Genomic DNA, 21,196 nt, shown 5'->3' on the forward strand with positions numbered 1-21,196 from the left:
AGGTCCCTATAGGGGAACGTGGACTTGGCAGTTCTGGAGATCTCATTTCCTGGGGGGCAGGGGGCATTGAAGGCCAAGGGTGGGGGCCTGGGCAGGCAGTACCACATGAATTGCTGCAGCTAGTTGCCTTGTGGCCTTCAGTGAGTCGCTGTTCAGGAGGGATTGGAAAGGACAAGATGGTCCTAAAATCTTGCCTGGCCTAAGGTTGTCACTTACTGCAAGTGGCTTTCCTTTCTGTTCTCCCAGACCATAGTCTCTCTGAGATCTTTCTGCCCCTAGTGCCTTGTATGTGCTTGGTACACAGCAGGTGCTCCATGAGTGTCAAATGGATGAACCTTTCCTTTTAGATACCAGAAGAGCCTTGGTTGGTTCTGTGGCTAAAGGAAGGATTCTTGAAGGAATTTTTCTGCAGATGGGGTTTATCAGCATGTAAGATGATGCAGGCCAGCTTGCCACCCCCAGGGCCAGATGCTTCTGGTCAGTCATCTTGCCCCCCAATGTATTTCCAGGGAGTCCAGCTCTTCTGGGAGGGCTGGGTCCCAAATGAGTCCATCTAGAATGGGTATTTTGTATACGCCTCTTCTGTTTGTGATTCCTTGGTATATGATGGAATAGAATCAAAACTACCTTTATTGTGGGCAGTTCTTGTTTATTCCCATTTTTAGATGTCTGCAGCTGTGTTCTACTAATTAAATGGGATCCCCACTGTGTGCTGCTGGACCTGGAGGCCTTGGTTGTCTTGTGCCCTTGGGCGAGTGGGACTTGCGAGGCCTGGTGGGAAGGGGTGAATGACTGGGCAGCCAGCACTCATACTGGGTGTGGGGGAGGGCAGTGGGCACAAGGATGTTGTCTTTCTGACCTTTGAAACCCTAGTCTGGTGTCTGGCTGAGTGGCCTTTGCTGGGTCCCTGACAACAGCTGGCTCTGGCTCTGTGATGACATTCTTACTTGTAGCTCAGCCCTGGGGAAGATCCAAGCAGCTTGAAGGATTGCAGAAAATGACTGGGTCTTCTGCTCTTTTGCTGCACTGAAAGAAACTTATTAAAACACATTAGTCAGATGCCCCCAGATGTCATGTGACTTTTAAAGTCAAGGTTGCACTGAGGCAGTTGGAGCTAAGTGACTGCCCTGAGCATCTGAAGTTTTGGGGCTTTGAATAACACTTATTAGGACACAGCAGCTGTGGTTTAGAAATACCGTTCCTTTTAGAGGTGGGTCCTCTATTGTGGGTTTTCTTTTACAAGGAAGAGTGATCAGCAAGCTTGAGGGCTGGGGTGGTGGCGGGGCACACAGTGTGTGTGAATCCAAACACCACTGTCTGTTGAAATCTAGTCATAAGCTACCCCTACCCCATAAGCTACCCCCACCCACCCCCACTGGTCTGTTCTCTTTGTTTTTCCTATCCCATTTTCTGGCCCACTGGGAGTTTCTCCAGTCACCCCCTTGCCTTCCTGTCCCCAGGCAGTGACTTCATTTTCCTCCGAAGAGGACCCACTTAAGCCAATGCCTATTGACTCTCAAGGTATAGAAACTGTTTCCCTTGTTCTTTGCTCCCCCATGTCAGGGCAGCCACAGAGCCCTCCTAGTGAGGGCTTTGAGCCCCTGGGAGGGTATTTTGGGGCTGGGCTTTTGCCTCAGCAGAGTGGGCACTTCCATCCATACAAGGAGGAGGGGGGCTCCCAAGGCACAAACACTTGTGGTGTTCTAGTTTGCTGGCTGCCAGAATACAACACACCAGAGATGGATTGACTTTTAATAAAAGGGGATTTATCTCGTTAGTTCTTCAAAGGAAAGACAGCTGACTTTCAACTGAGGTTCTTTCTTATGTGGGAAGGCACAGGGTGATCTCTGCTGGCCTTCTCTCCAGGCCTCTGGGTTCCAACAGCTTTCCCCGGGGTGATTCCTTTCTGTATCTCCAGAGGTCTGGGCTGAGCTGCAAGTGCTGAGATGAGATATGCTGAGCTGCTTGGGCTGTGCTACATTGAGCTCTTTCATTTAAGCACCAGCCAATAAAATCAAACATCATTTGTTACAGCAGGCACACCTCCTAGCAGACTGCAGATGTAATGAGCAACAGATGAGGTTCGCATGCCATTGGCTCATGTCCATAGCAACAGAACTAGGTACTTTCACCTGGCCAAGTTGACAATTGAATCTAATCACCATATGTCCACCTCTTGTCAACTTGGCAACTACATGCATCACCTTAAACAATATTAAGGTGCAAAAAATTCTCTTCTGGCTGTGGACCTATGAATCTCAAAACAAGTTATCTGGTGTCAATATGCAAAGGAGGACATTCATAGGATACAGCTTTTCATTTTCATAGGGAGAAATTGGAAAGAACACAAGAGTCGCAGGACCCAAACAAGTTCTGAAAACCTGCATAACTCCATTGGATTTCAAAGTCTGAAAGTCATTTATCCTTTGACTTTAGGAGGTGGCAGTCCCACCCTTTCTAAGGGCCTATGCAGTGGCCTGCCTCTTTCCAAATCAACCTTGGGGAACATTGAGGAGACCACTTTTTTCTCGTCTCCACTCTCTCCAGGCATTGGGGCCACACCTGGGCTCTCTGCCATTTTTGGGGGCACACACTCAACCCCTTCATGTGGTGGCAGCCAGGCTCTCCCCAGTCCCCAAGGAGCGTGCCTGAGGCGGCACAACTCTTCTACTGCAATGAAATGGGAGACTCATCCTCTGCCCTCAGGGCAAACTCACCCTTTCCGTGTATATGGGTGGGTTCACTCTCCTGGCCAAAGTTTCTTGGCTTCAGACCTGAGCTTCCATGGTTTTCACTTTGCAAACTCCAGTTTGTCCCTTTGTGTCCCCCTTTGTCCAGATTGGCAGTGGTTCTATTTATACCAAAGTCTATTCAAGCACTCCAGGACTTCTCCATTATTTTCTTCACAGTTCCTCCAAAATGTTCCCCTTAGCCATCCAAAAAACTGTTCCAATATATCTGGTATTTGCAAACCGCAGCAGCACCCCACTTTCTGGTACCAAAATCTGTTCTAGTTTGCTAGCTGCCAGAATGCAATATACCAGAAATGGAATGGCTTTGAAAAGGGGGAATTTAATAAGTTGTTAGTTTACAGTTCTAAGGCTGAGAAAATGTCCCAGTTAAAACAAATCTATAGAAATGTTCAATTTAAGGCATCCAGGGAAAGATACCTTGGTTCAAGAAGACTGATGAAGTTCAGGGTTTCTCTCTCATCTGGAAAGGCACATGGTGAACATGGTCAGGGTTCCTCTCTCATCTGGAAGGGCACAAGGCGAACACGGCATCATCTGCTAGCTTCTTCTCCCGGCTTCCTGTTTCATGAAACTTCCCGGGAGGCATTTTCCTTCTTCATCTCCAAAGTGTCACTGGCTGGTGGACTCTGCTCTGCCTGGCTATGTTGTTCTGCTCTGCTCTCTCTGAATCTCTCATTCTCCAAAATGTTTCCTCTTTTATAGGACTTCAGAAACTAATCAAGACACACCTGAATGGGTGGAGACATGTCGTCACCTAATCCAGTTTACCAACCATTCTTGATTAAATCACATCTCCAGGAAGATGATCTAATTACAGTCTCAAACATACAATGCTGAATAAGGATTAGAAGAAACGGCTGTCTTTACAAAATGGGATTAGGATTAAAACATGGCTTTTCTAGGGTACATACATCATCTCAAACCAGCGCACATAGACTGCTTAGTTTCCTTGACTTGATGAAATTGAGATAAATGTGTTTTTATTGGAAACCGAGCTCTAAGTACAGTTTACAAATTCTGCTGTCCTCATTTCCTCATTGTGTTTGGCTAAAAAGAAACTCTAAACAAAGTCTCTGAATATGTTACTCAGTGGTTAGTGCTTGAGAAGTCGATGTTGCAGAGATTTCATCATTACAGAAACCTTCCTCTCACATTATTCCCTCATCCCTAAGTTGTTCTCTATTAGATTGATGTTTAGCAGCCTATATATGGGTTATAATTGGTTGGTTGTATAGACCTTTATGTTTTTCAACAGATGATACGTGTGCTGCCCGTATTTGGGCAGTTAGAACAGTTTGGAAAAAAAATTTTTTTTTTAAGTTTTGTGGAAGGCTAGATATTGCTTTATTTGTGGTCTCCCCCTCCACCCAACCCTCGGGTAAAATACGTGGATATAAAAATATATATACTTGGATGCAAACGGAAATAAACAAAATCTGTCTTTCTGCAAAAGCATAGCCTAATGACTTGCTAATACTTGATTAATTTCTTAATTCAATAATTAAATATGATCAGTGACAGGTCATCAGCCCCATTTCAGCCTCTCAGGGACTTTTTTCTAATGACAAATTAATGATAGTGTGATCGCAGTGGCAGTTATTTCTCACGTTAGGTATTGCTAGATGGTCTGTACAACCTGCCCTCTGATTCTCTCTCACCTTAGTGTCTAAGTTGATATTGTGTAAGCAGGCTGTGTTTGGAATCTGCTCCCTCACCAAGACACCCACCTAGTCATGAGCTGATTTTCCCAGCCACCAGTCTCATTTATCTCTTTCTTTTTTCAATGCTCATGCTTTGCATGTAAGGTCTAAGAAACCACCTCCTATTACAAGTTTTATAAGATATTTCCCTATATTTTCCTCTAAAAGTTTTATGGTCTTAGCTTTAATGTTTAGGTCTTTGATCCATTTTGAGTTAATTTTTGTATAAGGTATAAGATAGGGATCCTCTTTAATTCTCTTGCATATGGATATCCAGTTCTCCAAGCACCTTTGTCTCAGGTGGATTGGCTTGACTGCCTTATCAAAGATCAACTGTCCATAGATGAGAGGGTCTATTTCTGAATAGTCTATTCAATTCCATTGGACAGTATATCTGTGTTTATGCTAGTCCATGCTGTTTTGACCACTGCAGTTTCGTAATGTGCTTTAAAGTCGGGTAGTGTGAGACTTCCTACTTCATTTTTCTTTCTCCATATGTTTTTAGCTATTTGGGGCACCCTTCCCATCCAAATAAATTTGGTTATTAGTTTTTCTATTTCTGTAAAGTCGTTAGGATTTTAATTGGTATTGCATTGAATCTGTAAATCAGTCTGTACAGAACTGACATCTTAGCTATATTTAGTCTTCCAGTCCATAGGCGTGTATGCCCTTCTATTTATTTAGGTCTTCCATGATTTCTTTTAGCAATTTCTTATAGTTTTCCATGTATACATCTTTTGTATCCTTAGTTAAATTTATTCCTAAATATTTTATTCTTTTGGTTGCTATTGTAAATGGATTTTTTCTTATTTCCTCCTCAGATTGCTCATTACTAGTGTATAGAAACACTGCTGATTTTTGGATGTTGATCTTGTACCCTGCCACTTTGCTGTACTCATTTGTTAACTCTGGTAGCTTTGCTGTAGATTTTTCAGGATTTTGACGATCTGATTAGTAAGTGTCTTAGAGTATGTCTGTTTGAATCTATTCTGTTTGGGGTACACTGCACTTCTTGGATCTGTGATTTTATGTCTTTCATATGAGATGGGAAATTTTCAGTGATTATTTCCTTCATTAGCCTTTCTCCTCCTTTTCCCTTCTCTTCTCCTTCTGGGACATAACACATGTATTCGTGTGCTTCATGTTGCTATTCAATTCCCTAAGACCCTGCTTATATTTTTCCTTTCTTTTCCCTATATTTTCTTTTGTGTGTCACATTTCATATGTCTAGTCCTCTAGATCACTAATCCTTTCTTCTGCCTCTTCAAATCTATTGCTTATAGATTTCCATTTTTTTCATCTCTTCTATTGTGTCTTTCATTCCTATAAGTTCTGTGATTTATTTTTTCAAACTTTCGATTTCTTCTTTTTGTTACCCCAATATCTTTATATCTTCCTTCAATTTGTTGATTATATTTTTCATTTTGCAGGTCTCTTCTAACATCCTGAATTAGTTGTTTCAGTGATTTGATTTTTTTTTTCTAACTTTTTATACGTTTATTGTTCCCCTGAGGGGGGTGCACCGTTCCTGGAAGTACTGCAATACCAGGTTGATGCGTGGAGTGGACGGAGCAAGCTCCTATTCCATCTCCTAATTCCAAAAATCTATTTAATATATTGTCCTCGGATAGAGGACGTATCAGATATTAAACTGATAAGAACAGATACTACACTTGATCTTAGCCAAAAGGCCGAGAAGTGATCAGTGATTTGATTTTTTATGAGATTTTGCAGGTCTCTTCTAACATCCTGAATTAGTTGTTTCAGCTTCTATATCACATTTAAAGTTTGGTTTGTTCCTTTGACTGGGCGATATCTTCATTTTTCCTAGTATGACTCGTGATTTTTTGCTGGCATCTAGGCATTTGATTTCCTTAATTAGTTTATTCTGGAGGTTATTTTCACGCTTTTTACCTAGGATTTTGTTGGTAGATGGCTTTGTTCTCTGTTCTTTGACATTCAGTTCCACTTATTCTAGACCTCTAGCATAGGTTCTGTTTAATGAATCAGAATTGTCCAGTTGTTGTTTTTCTGTTTCTTTCCCTGCCTATATGGAGCCATTTGTTTTGTTTTGTTTTGAGGAGGGTCTTCTCAAACATTACAGAGCCAAGTCAGATTTTCCCAGACCAGACAGGCTCATGTCTCAGGAGGAAATTGTAGCCATCACCATTTTTCCCTGAGGTTGAGACCCAGCAGGTTGACAGACTTTCTTACGAAGCCTCTAGACTCCATGCTTTTCCTAACCTGCCCAGCATGTGGCACTTGTCTGCCCCAAGCTTCCCACCAGCATAAAGTGATGTGGTGCCTTTACCTTCAGTAGACTCCTAGGGGCGTGCCTGAGGCAGAGATGAGGTAATATGATGGCTTTAATTGCTTCAGTTTTCCAGTCCCCATGCCTGAATTCCTTGAAGGAGGGATTCCACTTGAGCTGAGACCCACCTTTCTCTTGGGGGAAGATACACCTTTTACGGAATTAACTCCTTTCACCTGACAGGTTACTTTTGTCTCTCAGGCAAGCTTGATTCTGCCCTTGCCTGGGGCACTGCTGGAGCTGGAGAAGGCTTCCAGTTGAATATAATGAGCATTCTGTGTGGCGTCTCAACTGTTCCACCTGGTCCAGACTGGTATATGCTGTGTGTCCAGTCGATGTTTCCCCAGCAGTTGTTCTGTACCACTCCTGGCTATTTACTAGCTGCTCTGGAGGACAAAGTAAATTCCATACCTCACTAAGCCGCCATCTTTCCCCAGCCCATCTCCTTGCCTTTAAAAAAACATTCTTAAGTTTCTTAGCTACTTCCTTTTTTTAGCTTTTCTTTTTTATTGCAAAAATTTTAAATATTTAAAACAACTTTTTATTTTGAAATAAATATAGAGCTTTGCAATAATAGTTCAGAGAGTTTCTTGTGTTCCCTTTTCCCAGGCTTCCCCAATGGTAACAACTTATGTGACTATAGTAATTTTTTTTTTTAATAAAGGAAATTGACCTTGATATAATCCACAGACTAATTCAGATCTCATCAGTTCAACATGCATTCATTAGTGTGTGTGTGTGTGTCTAGTTTGCTAGCTGCCAGTATGCAACATACCAGAAATGGAATGGCTTTTAAAAATGGGGAATTTAACAAGTTGCTAGTTTACAGTTCTAAGGCCGAGAAAATTTCCCAATTAAAACAAGTCTATAGAAATGTCCAATCAAAGGTATCCATCCATCCAGGGAAAGATACCTTGGTTCAAGAAGGCCACTGAAGTTCAGGGTTTCTTTCTCAAGTGAGAAGGTACATAGTGAACACAGTCAGGGTTTCTCTCTCAGCTTGAAGGACATATGGCGAACACAGCATTATCTGCTAGCTTCGTCTCCTGGCTTCCTGTTTCATGCAGCTCCCCGGGAGGCATTTTCCTTCTTCATCTCCAAAGGTCTCTGGCTGGTGAACTCTGCTTCTTGTGGCTATGTCATTCTGCTCTGCTCTCTCTGAATCTCTCTGTGAATCTCCCATTCTCTAAAATGTTTCCTCTTTTATAGGACTCCAATAAGCCAGTCAAGACCAACAAAATGGGTGGAGACATGTCGTCACCTCATCTAGTTTAACAACCACTTTTGAAGAAATTACATCATCCAGGGAGATGATCCAATCACAGTTTCAAACATACAGTATTTAACAGGGATTATTCTACTTTTATGAAATGGGATTTTGATTAAAACATGGCTTTTCTAGGGGGCATACATCCTTTCAAACCAACACAGTGTGTGTGTGTGCATATAGTTCTATGTGATTTTAGCACATGTAGATTTGTGTAACTTTGTATCAAGGCAAAGAATTGTTCTACCAGAACTTTGTGGCTATAAGCTGTTGTTTCATTAATTTAAAAAAATTTATTGTGTTAATATATATTTGACATAACATTTTCTATTTTAATGACTTTCAAGTAAACAATTCATTCGTACTACTTACATCCACAATGTTGTACTACCATCACCACCATCCTTACTAAAACTTTCCCATCACTCCAAACAACCTCTGTATTATTTTCATGAATCACTCAATTCTAAGTATTTTGACATTCACATTATTATTTTTCCCTGAATCCATAGGCTTTATTAAATTCTAATATATGTTATATAAAATAAGCATTATTTTATTTTACTGGGTTTTCTTTCTTTTTTGTTTTACTTTCTAAGTTAATAGCACTATGTTGGAATGTGAAGTTTTGATATCAATTCTTTGCATTGTGATCTGTGCTTATTCTGTTTCATGTCTGCTTTAAAAGATTGTGTAATGTTCCAACTTTGGGTATAGGGTATTGTACCTTGTTTTTTGATGTTGTTCAAATCTGCTGTATATGTACTGACAGTTTGCTTTCTAGATTTATCAGTTACTTACATGTGTGTTAATAACTACTCCAATGGTGGAGTCATTAATTTATTCTTATTTCTGTATTGTTTTTCTTTATATATTTTGAAGGTGTTACTTATGTACCTACAGGTTTAAAATTATTGAACCCTCTTGGTGAATTGAAGCTTTTATCAATATGTGGTTACTAATTAAAGTCTTATTTTGTCTGTTGTTAATGTAGCTACAATAAATGTTTAGTGTTTTCTCAAAAATGCCTTTTTACATCTTTTAACCTCCTCAAATGAGATGTTTTTGCTTTGTACAGTCAGTGTTGGCTTAGATTTTTTTGGAGGGTTATCATATTCTTCACTCTCATTTCTTCCCTTATCAGCTTTCCCTCCTGGGGTCTTTTTTCTTTTTCCTGGTGTACATCCTTTAGAAAGACCTTTAGTGGGGATCTGCTGGAAGTAAACTCCCTCAGGTCTTGTTTTTCTAAAAATTTCTTTATGTTGCCCACATTCTTTGATGTTACTTTTTCTGGCTATAGGATGCATGTTATTTTCCTTTAGCACTTTAAAAATGTTATCCCATTGTCTCTGGTTTTCATAGTTGATGTAGATAGCTGTCAATCTAATTGTCATTCCCTTTGATGTATCAGTCTTTTGGTTTTCTGGCTGCTTTTTAATGGTCGTCTTTTAGTGTTTATTGTTTTGCAGTCTGACCACAGTGTGTTTAAGTGGGAATTTGTTTTTTATTTTCATTGATTTAGGGATTGTTTGGGATTCTGGAATCTGATAGATATCTTTGATTATTTCCAGAAAAATGTCAAATTTTTTACTCTTTCTTATTCTGTTTTCTCTTTCTGAAACTTCAGTTAGATTGTTACTGGACTTATCACTCTATTCTCCATCCCAGCCTGCCTTTCATATTTTCCATCTATGTGTCTTTCATGCTGCCATCAGGATAAGTTCTTTCAGATATATTTTCTAGTCCATTGGCTACTTAAGATACTGATTTCTAGAAGTTCTATTTATTTTACCCATAGGATTTTATCGGTTTGTTAAAAATATCTATTCCTTTAAATTTTCTTTTAAACGTACTTTAATTTCCTTATTTTCTGTATTAGGTAATTTCAACATTTGCAGTCTTTGCAGATCTGATTCTGTGGTTTGTGATAACTTTTTCATGACAGTGTATTTCATCGTATGTTCAGAGATTTTATTTTTCTTGTTTTCAGTTGTGTCCTTTCACTCTTTGAAGCCTAATCTGTGGGAAGTCTGAGGACTGGGTTGCAGGCATTCCTGCTGAGTGGCTTTGTATTCACTTTTTAAAACTGTATCATAGCACTCTACCATCCCAGGACCACTTTAAACTGAAATTTCATCTTGGATTTTTAAGCTAGTAAGAATTTTAGACTCCAGCCTATGTGCTTATGGGATCATAGTTCCATATTTTCTGGGGAACCTTGTTTCTTTCCCCTTCTCCTCTCCCCTCCCTTCAACCCTGAGTCAAATCTGATCCAGGCCTGTGTCTGGCTGCCTAGCTTTCCTGAGGGGTTTCTGAATTCTCCCACCGAGGATATAGCCCCTGGGTTCAGCTTTAGGTTGGGGATCTCTGCTCTGACCTTTTACCAGGCTGTAGCTCTGAGCTTTGCTTCCTATGTCCATGTCCTGTTCAAATACAGATTCTAGGCCACCAGGGTTGGGCATATACTTCCAGCTACACCCCTGTGGATTCATGCTTTTGGGCAATTCTGGCTTCTTACTTTTCCCATCAGCTCAGCTATGCGTTAACATTTTTTTTTAAATATAGTATTTTTGCATTTTTGACTGTGCTGAACCAGGAGGAGTTTCTGTGAACATTGGGTCTGCCATTTTGCAGCAAGAGATTGCTTGTTTTCAGGGCACCCTCACCTTACCTCAGGTCTTGCTTTTGCCTCTGAAATCTGCCACTCTCCGCCACATCAGTTTGCAGTTTCATTTCCTCCCCTTCCTGTTGTGTATCAAAAACCAGAGGGCAGGTGGGACAAGATTCATTCCCTGAGGCAGCTGGCATTCTGGTGGGAGAAATAGAGAAGCAAGGAGTAAGAAAAGAAACAAGATCATTTCATCTCAAATAGGGTAGTCTGAGGAGACTGATGGGAGAAGGTGGGCAATCTTGAGGACATGACATTGGAGTGGAGATTTGAAGAATGAGAAGAAGCCAGATTTTGAAGATCCAGGGGAAGAGAATTACAAACAAGGGGAATAGCAAGTGCAACAGCTCTGTGTTGGGAGCAGGCTTGGAAAGTTGAGGAGGAGGAAGACAACGACAGAAAGAAGTGTGGGCTAGTGTGGGATACAGTTTGGGTCTTATGCAAGTGACAGGGATATCCCACCCTGTCTCCCTCTTCTCCATTTTCATTGCCTCTGCCAGGGGCTGGGCTTTCTTTTACTTCTGTGGCCCTGGGCCTGGGTCCAAGACTCCAGACGTTGACTTCCTGAAGCACAGGTGCTGTCACTTATCATCTAGGCTTGGTATCCTCCCTGGCTTCCATTTAGATCAGATAATTGTCCAACCCTAGGCCTCTTCACCACAGCCACCGTCATTCCCCAGTGGTCTTGCTCCCTGTTCTGTCACATTTGGGCACTGGGCCTGAACCTGTATGTTCAGCATGTGAATGTGTTTGTGCCCCTCTGCTCTCTCCTTTTGTTCTCACCACCCCTCTGCCTGGAATACCCTTTCCTCAGCTCCACTTATCCAAGCTTACCTCACATGCTCCTTCTTCATAAAGGCCAAGGATGCCTCTGGTCAGCTGAAATTGTCTTCTTTTCTCAACCCTTTAGCTACACCTTTTATGCCATTTTACACTCGCTCCCTTGGGGTTCAGTTACTTATATCCATGTCTTGTTCTCTAGGGACTAAAAACTCTGAAGGTTAGCAGGAGTGTGCTTGAAGCCTTGAAGCAAGGCCTTGCTCACTGTGCATGTTCAATCACTGCTCTTTTGATGGTGGAATCAAATGTCATATTGGAGGCAAACTTCCTCATTCACCTTGGCTCCTCTTAGACAGATTATTACATCCAGTGATGGGGACAGTAGCTGCCTAACAGCTGAACAAAGTTTGGGAGGTTAGAGATTCCAGCAAGAAACTCCAGCAAGGAGTTTTTATGCTTGATTCTTTATAAATATAATAATGGATATATCATAGCTAATATTAATCAATACAACCTTCTCAACTGATTCAAGAAAAACCCATATAGTACTCATAGGCACCAGGTCCTGGGATAACTGGGAAATTGTGCCTGGTCTTGTCCTGGACATGGCTCCCTCTTCATATAAGAGCTGTTATATGTAATGCTTTCCTCAGCTTCACAAAAGAAATGTCACATTTATTAAGCACCTAACATGCCACATCCACCTCTCAGCACCTCCTGTTGCTTTTGCTTGGGACCTGAGGTCTGTGGCATGGCCTTGAGGATCCTGCTGGGCCAGCCCTGCTCGCCTGCTTCCCTTGGCTCCCGCCCCACTTTTGTTGGTCCACCAGCAGGGACTTTTTCTGCTTTTTTCACAAAGAAAATATCAGTTGTGTGGTGGAAATTAAGAAAAGGAACCAAGCAGATCTAAAGAACACAGTAAAAAAGTTAAATATTCCCTAGATGCAGATTGGAGATGGCAGAAGAAAGAATCAGAGAAGTTAATACAATTGAAATCTGTCAGTTTGAGGAGCAGAAGGAAGGAAGAATGAAGAAATGTGAACAAGACTTAGGAACCTGTGGGACACTATCGTATATACCAATATATGTATCATGGGTGTTGTAGAAGGAGAAGAAAGACAGAAAGGGGCAGAGAGAATATTCGAGGAAATAGTGGCTGAAAATGCTCCCAATTTAAAGAAAGACATGAATATACATATCCAAGATGCTCAATAAACTCCAAATAAGATAAACCCAAATAGACCCATACTGTGCTATGTTATAATCAAACTGTCAAGTGCTAAAGGAAAAGAGAATTCTGAAAGCTTCCAGAGAAAAGCAATATGTCATGTACAAGGGAGCCGCAATAAGATTAAATGCCAATTTCTCACTGAAAACCATGGAGGCAAGAAGGCAATGGGAAGACATATTTAAAGGGCTGTGCTGGTTTGAAAGGATGTATGTACCCTAGAAAAGCCATGTTTTAATCCTAATTCCATTTTATAAAGGCAGCCATTTCTTCTAATCCCTTTTCAGTACTGCATATTTGAAACAGTAATTAGATCATCTCCCTGGAGATGTGACTCAATCAAGAGTAGTTAAGCTGGATTAGGTGATGTGTCTCCACCCATTCGGGTGGGTCTTGATTAGTTTGCTGGAATCCAGTAAAAGAGAATGACAAGAGAGAAAGCCAGGAGATTTCAGAGAGAGTACAGAATGCTGCAGCACCACGAAGCAGAGAGTCCACCTGTCAATGCTTTGGAGATGAAGAAGAAAAATGCCTCCCAGGGAATTTCATGAAACAGGAAGTCAGGAGAGAAGGCTAGCAGATGACAGTGTTTGCCACGTGTGCTTCCAGCCAAGAGAGAAACCCTGACCATGTTTGCCATTGCCTTCTCACTTCAGAGAGAAACCCTGAACTTCACTGGCCTTCTTGAACCAAGGTATCTGTCCCTGGATGCCTTTGATTGGACATTTCTATAGACTTGTTTTAATTGGAACATTTTCTCAGCCTTAGAACTGTAAATTAGCAACTTAAAAAACTCCCCTTTTTAAAAGCTGTTCTGTTTCTGGTATATTGCATTCCAGCAGCAAGCAAACTAGAACAAGTGCTGACGGCAAAAAATTGCCAATCAAGAATTCTGTATCCAGCAAAACTGTCTTTCAAAAATCAGGGAGAAATTGCATTACTAGGTAAACAAAAACTGAGGGAGTTTGCCACCACTAGGTTGGCCCTTCAAGAAATGTTAGTTCTGTAGGTTGAAAGGAAAAGACACTAGATGATCGACTGAAGACATATGAAGAAATAAAGATCTCCAATAAAGATAATGGCATGGATAAATATAAATATCAGTAGTAGTGGCATTGTATTCTTGATTTGCAGCTCCACTTTTTACTTCCTGTAGGATCCACAAGGCAGAAGCATAAGATGTAATGATAAATCAGTGCTTTAGGCCTCATAATGTGCAGATATATAATTCATGACAAGAATTACATAAAGGCAGGAGGATGGAGGGGTATAGGAACATAGTTTATATATGCTACTGAAGTTAAGTTGGTATCAAAGAAAACAAGATTGTTATAGACTTAGGATGTTTAATTTAAGCCCCATGGTGACCACAAAGAAAATATCAGAGACTATGAAATGTAATAGATGAACCAGTAGGGATGTGATTTTTGGATGAAAGTTCATAAAGTTCACTAACAGCTACAATTTTGGGGGAAGTTCTGAGAAATGTTATTCTGAGACTGAGTGGCAGCTTGATGGTGATGAGGGCTATTTTTCTCTCCTTGTTGGATGACGTGTGGTTTGGGGCACCAGTCCCACACTGGGCAGTTGGCTCACCGCAGTATTTTCCCAGAAGCCTCAGTACCACTGCCTGTGTTCTTCGTGGTAGGGCTTGGTATTTTTACAAGTTCATGGTCAGTTAAATTCAGGAACCAAAGAGCTGAGCCCTCAATGTGTTCTCCTACACGTACACCAAAGCCCTCTTGCCTTCCTGTTTAAGGTAAGACAAATACAGCACACTGATGATGCCCACAGGGATAGAGCAGCTCAAGTTCAGGGCTGAGGGACACCCAAGCTTCCTGCACTAGTGTACCTGCGAGGGACCTCTGCTTACCACACATGGAAGCAGATATTTGAGATATTACTTCCCCCTGTCATCCCCAAGTTGGGATACCTCTTTGCATGCCAAAGGAACAGTATGTTTTAATCCCACCTCATGTTCTTTTGAATGACTGAGGAAGAAAAATAGTTTTATCCTTTATCATTGTCTAAAAGTAAGAAGCACCAACCCTCAGACGATGAGACCTTCACATTAAAAGCAATTGGGATGACATAAACCTTTGTGTGGGCGGCACATAAAATGATCTGCATATTTCACCATTTTAGATTCAGGACAAATGATTTATTCTCAGCCAGGCAATGACAAGTTGCAAGGTGGCCAACACTAAATATGTGATAACAGAGCAACAGGCTCCCTGTCAATTCCTTGGTAATAAAAGCTGCACCGCCAACACCTGCCGACCTCCCGCAGCACCTCCTTCATTCCCTGACAATTTTGCTCATCTGTTCAAAACATTCTAACATATTCCACATTTTGTCTTCCAACTTTTTTTTTCTTCAAATTCTTTGCTAAGAATATTTTGGCAAATAAGATTCTCATCAAAAAAATAAATTAAAAACAAAAATATCCCAGTGTTTATTTGCTTCACCTTCTGTTCTCTCCTCCTCTATGTAGAGGGGAGGGTTGGTCTGCTGATGCCATGGCCGTGGCCACCTTTCCTTGTGGTGGGTTCTGGTCTCTGACCCTTAGCTCCAGGCACTTGCCTGTTTTTGGTATGTCTGAACATGATGGCGCCTCCTGTCCTGACATGATTTCAAAGCACTTTTCCCCCAAGTGTGTTTGATCAGCTGTCAGTCAGTTTTCTGGGACAAGGGGTCTCTAGTTAAATAAGTGTGATAAATAAATGCTGGGTTAAGCAAACTCCACTGCTGCAGGATTTTTGTCTGTTCCAAGTTGCTGACAGGTGTGGAGAACTACTGAGCTTGAGTGCCTTAACATGCCAACCTTTCGTAGACTTGCTGGCATCCAAAATCCTCCTTCACAGCATGAAATCTAGCATTCCACAGGACGCTCTTGGGGAAATACTAACGTGATGTGAGGAAAGTTGTAGTGATATGGGGACAAACCTTAGATTCTTAGGTATTAAATGCACAACCAAGGGTGCAATTACAATTTAAAAAACAACAACACATACATGAAGTTAAAAGTAGCTCTCAATTTTGAGGTATACTCTGTTGAATGCTTTGGAGATTCAGGATGAAGTTTGCATTTGTGAATACTGAGTTTTCTTAAAACAGACAGCCTAAAGATGCACAGCTCTGGGGATTGGATACACCTCACCAGTGCATGCACATGCTTGGTTTACTCTAGGTCCTGAACTCTGAGCATTTGAGCTGGCATTTGGAAATCTCTTCCCTTTAGGCACTTTCCCCCTCCACTCCCTTTGGCTGTGTAGAACCCCTGGGCTCAGACCCTCACAGAGACTTCATTGGTTCAGTATCAGAAATAATTTCTGATTAGAAATTATTCACTGAACCCATTCTGGATATCTTCCATGGAACAGATTACTTCTATTAAAAACTTCCTCTTAGAAGAAAATTGACTTATGAAGGAGAAAAACAAGCCACATAACATGAAAAATAAAAGCAAAAATGAAAAAAATAAAATTCTGTAAGATATCCAGTTTTAACCATTTTTAAAAAACAAAAGTAGAATATGACTTTATAATTTTGTAAGTTAAAAATGTTTTTTATATAATATCCTGGGCCAGAATTGTTCTTACTATAATTGAAGAGTGAAAACTCACATTACTAAAAAAAATAAGTGCTTTATAGCCAACATTTCCAGTGATATAATGTTGTGTAGTTACTGCCAGGTAGAAGATTTCAGAAAAGTCAGCGTTCTTAAGAGTAGAACTAGTCAAATTTAAAATATTTTCATTAACAGTTCTCATAATAACAGACTGATGAAAAAAATTACACTTTGCAAAAATGAAAGGCATTTTCTATTCTTCACAGGAAAATGGTATTTGGAGAGAATATTCTGAAAGTAATACTGAATTAATTTTAAGTGGAGCACATTGACCTTTTTCAGAGTCTTCATTAGTTGCCGTTACTGTGTACATCGGAAGGACCTGAATGTGGTGGGGAAGCCCTCTAACATCAGGTTTTGCCGGATTGATCGGCAGTGGCCGGCAGGCAGTGGCTTGGGCATGTGGTAATGGGTGCATGCAGCCCTGGGAACTGCAGCTTTGGTACAAAGCTCCCCAATGACTTAACAATTTTCTCTAGAAGAATGCTTTAAAATGTACCACTAGTTTTGTTTTTCGCCTGACTACGCAAACATATGCTTAAACTGAATTCTTAAATTTGGGCTAGTCTTGGGGATTCCAATTTCTTTACAGTCTGCAACGAATTATAATTTCAACTGCGTGCGTTTTTCCTAAAAGCATTTAAAATTATACCGAAAAGATTACATTCTTTCGGCTTGGAAAAAATATTTCCTGTTCGGTTCAAGGCGCTCAAGGCTGTTAGCACTGCACATCTGGAAACCTGTGCGGGCGCTGCCTTCCCGCAGCAGTGCAGCCAATGCCTCTGCCGCTCACCTCCGGCGCGTGCGTAAAACTTGTTTACTCCGCAAAGGTCCCTCTTTGGCCCGGGGTGGAGTGGGGGGGGGGGGTGAGGGGCCGGGGAGGAGGGGCGGCCCAGGGGCTGGGTGGGAACTCCGAGGGAGGGCAAGGGGGTTATCCTTCCCCATTCACTTTGGGGACAGCGTCTTTTTCCTCCCCACTTCCTCATCTTCTCTCCCACCCAACTTCTTCTGTGTCCGAGGAAAGCTGCCGAACTTGCCAGTGGGGGAATTTAACTGGTGGGAAAGATAAAATGAAAAAGGCCCAGCAGGCCTCACCTGGTCGTCCAGGCCCGAGTTCGGGTCTGGCCCCGTGACCCTCCCTTGCGCGGCCGTGAGACCTCTGTCCCTGCAGGCTCCTGGGGTCACCGGACAGCCAGCCCAGCTTCCGGAATTTGGTCGAGAGGGGATGGGCATGTGTGTCACCGTATTTTGTGACTTGGAAGGCCCTCGCCGCCTTGCTGTTCCCCCGCTTTTGGAGGGGTCGTGGAGGATGGATTTATTCTTGCACCCCGGCTTGTCCTCACCCCCCCCCCCCCACATACATCCCGCACGGGGACACGCAGCCTGCACCCAGGGTCACCGGGACTCTGCCTTCTTAGGACTCCCGGCTTCAGAGCGTGGAGACCCTTTGGGGCCCCCAGGAACTAGGGGGTGCTGAGAAGGCGCAGGTGCCTGGCGGGGGAGGGGGGAAGGGGGGGAGGGGGAGTGCCCGCCCAGCAGCCTAACCTGCAGGGGAAATGATCTCATGGCGTCGAAGGAGCAAAACACATTCATCGCATTTCTCTTGACCACACGCCACCAGAAACGCTGCCAGCAAGCCTTGGCAGTCCGCGAGGAAGCCGGCAGGGGCCTCCCTGGGCCCAGGGCTCGTGGCCTTGGCAGGGTGCCCCATCCCCAGCCGGTCAACCCCCAGTGTCCTCCTGCATTCGCTAGGGGCCAAGTCCGGCTTCGCAGCGGGGCTTGTGGATAATGCCCTTCTGACAGCCCTGTCACGTCCCTAGAGTCTGATGGCTCAGATCTGGCAAACATCCTTCCCCAATATAGGGCCAGCAAGAGTAAAATCGAGCTGGGTTTTCTACCTTACCCCTTTAGGTGGCCTTCCTGGAGAAGAAGAAAAGATTTTGAGAATGGTAGCTAATGAAGTTGGTTTCCACCTAGGGGTGACAAGCTGAGGACCAGGGTACAGCATGCCCGGAAATGAAGCAGCCCTCTCTTTCCAGTTTGTTAATTATTTATATATGTGAACATGCACCAAACCTTTTCTTTTCTTTTGGGAAACCACTTGACCAACTACAAATAGCAGTTTCAGTAGAGAACTCAATTGAAGGGCTCCACACATTTACAAAGTGCTTAGTATGGAAAAGGCCTAGGGAGGGGGTTTACAGTGGGGATGAGAAGAGGAGAACTGGTTTAAGAATACTAAATATTCCCAGAGGAGCTCTCATCCTATGTGTTTGGGGTTGGGGAGGATTGGGGAGCTGGCCGGTCCCCCTCTCATCCATCCTCCTCGCCCCCCCTCCCGCCCCGCCCACATACACACACCTGAACAGGTGCTGCAGGGCCGAGGAGGGGTGGAGGTGTGTTCAGTCCTGTTCTAGGAGCAGGTGGATTCAATCCCAGGACTGACCCCCCCTCCCACCCCCGTGCCCTTGCCCTTTGGGGCTCCAGGAAGGCTATGCAGGATTGAGGCAGGGGAGGTCCAGTGAGCAGGAGCCCTGGAGTAGGGACATTGCAGGGAAGAGCACTTGAAATTGTAAGGGGCAAGGGCCTTTGAGGCTTGGCATAGGAGACTGGCTTAATCCAGTCCAGATAATCTGAGTGATTTACACAGATAATGAAATCAGACAGTCTTGGATCCCTGTCCTGGTGCTACCACTTCCTCCTCGTCTGTATAATGGAGTTGGGGTAGATTCAGTACCATAGATAGGGCATGTGGAACCCTCAGCTTCCTGCTGGTGTCCGGGCCCAGCTTGGTGCTGCTCTTATTTATTTATGTTACACGGACTGAAGGGGAGAGGCCGGAGGCTGTCCTAAAATGCTGAGGCCCTGAATTAAACAAGGGGAGCCTTGAGACATCAGTGATGCAGGTTGAATTTGGTCTTAGTGACAGATTTAAGGTGGCCTTGGATTTAGTCACTTCACAGCTCTGTGCTGCAAGGTCACAGGAAGAAGCAGGAGAGCCTGTAGGTTCTGTCTGGGAGTCATGTCTCCAAGTGTAATCAGTTGTACGTGTGTGTGTGTGTGTGAGAGAGAGAGAGAGAGACAGAGACAGCACCAAGTGTTTGCCTTCCCCAGTAGAATGTTGTGGCTTTGTAGAGGCTCTCAGCCCTTTTCAGAGAGAGCTCCTAAAGTCCCTCAGCATTGTACACCTTACCACTGAATGGGCCACTAATTCTTGGTGTCTTTCTTTGAAATGTTTATATCAGTGCCTTTATAATATTAAATTTGTGTGTGAATTTCATGCTCAGATACCTGAAGGAATGGACAAGTGGACTGATGACGTATGGCTCAGCACCTCACCACACCGTGTGCCTGTGGCCTTTTTGCCATTGAAATTGAGGGGCCAGGGGATGGGGTGACGCGAACCCTGAGCCCTAGTTCCTGCTTGTGTGCTCAACTACCATTTTCTCTGTGAACCCTCCCCCGTAACTAACGGACAGCAGTGAGAGTCATCCTAGGTAAACTTAGTAGACTGAAGACTTGAACCTTTTTTTCCTTCCAACAGCAGCTCTGTTTCCTGAAAAGTAGCTGACCAGAGGTGCAGCGGTTCTGAGAGAAAGGTGCTCTACAGGGACTGAAGGTGGGAGTTTATGTCCAGGCTTGTTTTTCCCTGAGGAGGGAGGACTGCACTGAGGCAGCCTCTTTCTCCTGCAGGAGGCCTGGATGTGAATCAGAAGCAGGGGCTGCAAAACGGGCACCAGACTGCTCCCCGCGTGGGGACGTACCAGCTGAAGGCCCGCCAGTCTCCGGCACGTGCAGTGAGGGACGCTGACTGCTGCTTTCAAGCACTTATCAATTGGTATCATTATTCAGGGGTAACATTTTCCTCTGACAGTGTGGAGATAGGGGGATAACCTGCAAATTACGATACACCATAGTCTGTGTTTGAGCATGCAATTTTGCACATACAGTTTTTATAATGCATACTAATCATTCGTGTGTTCATGTTATTACATGTAATGGCTCTTACAATTAAAGGAGAAGTAGCAGAATCTTAGGAACCTGTGTGGTTAAGAGAAGATGACAAAATAATAATGTCCTATGCTGGGTCTTGAGACCCAGCTCTTCTGGGATCTAACCAGCTCTTATCAGTCCTTGAGGTCCCTTGACCATGGGGCTGATTCGGTAGGAAAATACTTGGGAAATCATTTGGTGGTTTGAAGATATGAAAGGAAGTTCCACAGGAGCTTAAGAAGGCTCACGTTGAGACTCATTTCTTCTCAGGCTTGGTGCCAAACCTACCATTAGGAATGTCTTATATTTTCTTCTGGTGGCTGTGCTGCCTTTTTCTTCTTCTTTTCTAAAATAGATAAACATGTGAAGGCAAGTGCTCAATTTGGAGATATATATATACTAAATTTTCAAGGAATGACTGACTTGACCCTCTCTTTAACAAAAGGAAGAATAAAACTAATGTCATTTCTTTCCTTTCCTTTTTTCCCTCAGGCCTCTACCCAGTGGATATTTTGGAGGATGACCCTGAAGGGCTTCAGGAAGCAGCGCTGGCTTATTATGCCACACTTAGGGACAATGCTCGTCCCTCATCAGAAGTTTTCTCTCTTCCCACAGGGGAGCAGGTACACTTGAATTTTTTTGTTTTTGTGAGAGAGCTGCATAAAGTCTAACTTTCTTTACTAGAGAGTAGGATGTTAGTGAAAGAGCATCATAGATTAAAAAACAAAAAAGCAAAATACCTTCAGGAGTGACTTTTAGAATAAATCCACCTTCAGAAGCAAAAGTTATCCTGAATTGGGATTCTTGAGTCCTGAATGTGAGCCCAGCTCTGCCACTGATGCTTGCATGAGCCTGAGCAAGGGGG

The 21,196-nt window shown here is 43.0% G+C and overlaps 1 protein-coding gene and 1 non-coding gene across 4 annotated transcripts in view; one reads left to right on the plus strand and one right to left on the minus strand.

The window, feature by feature from the left end:
• LOC143652448 (protein FAM169B-like) overlaps positions 1-21,196 on the plus strand; it is a 212,003-nt gene that overhangs the window by 61,711 nt on the left and 129,096 nt on the right. For all 3 annotated transcript variants that reach the window (XM_077124073.1, XM_077124075.1, XM_077124074.1), the window contains exon 2: positions 20,824-20,954. In XM_077124073.1, the coding sequence (XP_076980188.1) occupies positions 20,824-20,954 (131 nt within the window). The remainder of the gene's footprint in view (positions 1-20,823; positions 20,955-21,196) is intronic.
• Positions 5,966-6,156, minus strand: LOC143652752 (U2 spliceosomal RNA). The gene has a single exon (XR_013160816.1). It is a non-coding gene; the product is annotated as a U2 spliceosomal RNA (small nuclear RNA).

The sequence above is a fragment of the Tamandua tetradactyla genome, chromosome 12 (genome assembly GCF_023851605.1).
Source record: "Tamandua tetradactyla isolate mTamTet1 chromosome 12, mTamTet1.pri, whole genome shotgun sequence".
In the NCBI taxonomy this organism is placed as follows: domain Eukaryota; kingdom Metazoa; phylum Chordata; class Mammalia; order Pilosa; family Myrmecophagidae; genus Tamandua; species Tamandua tetradactyla.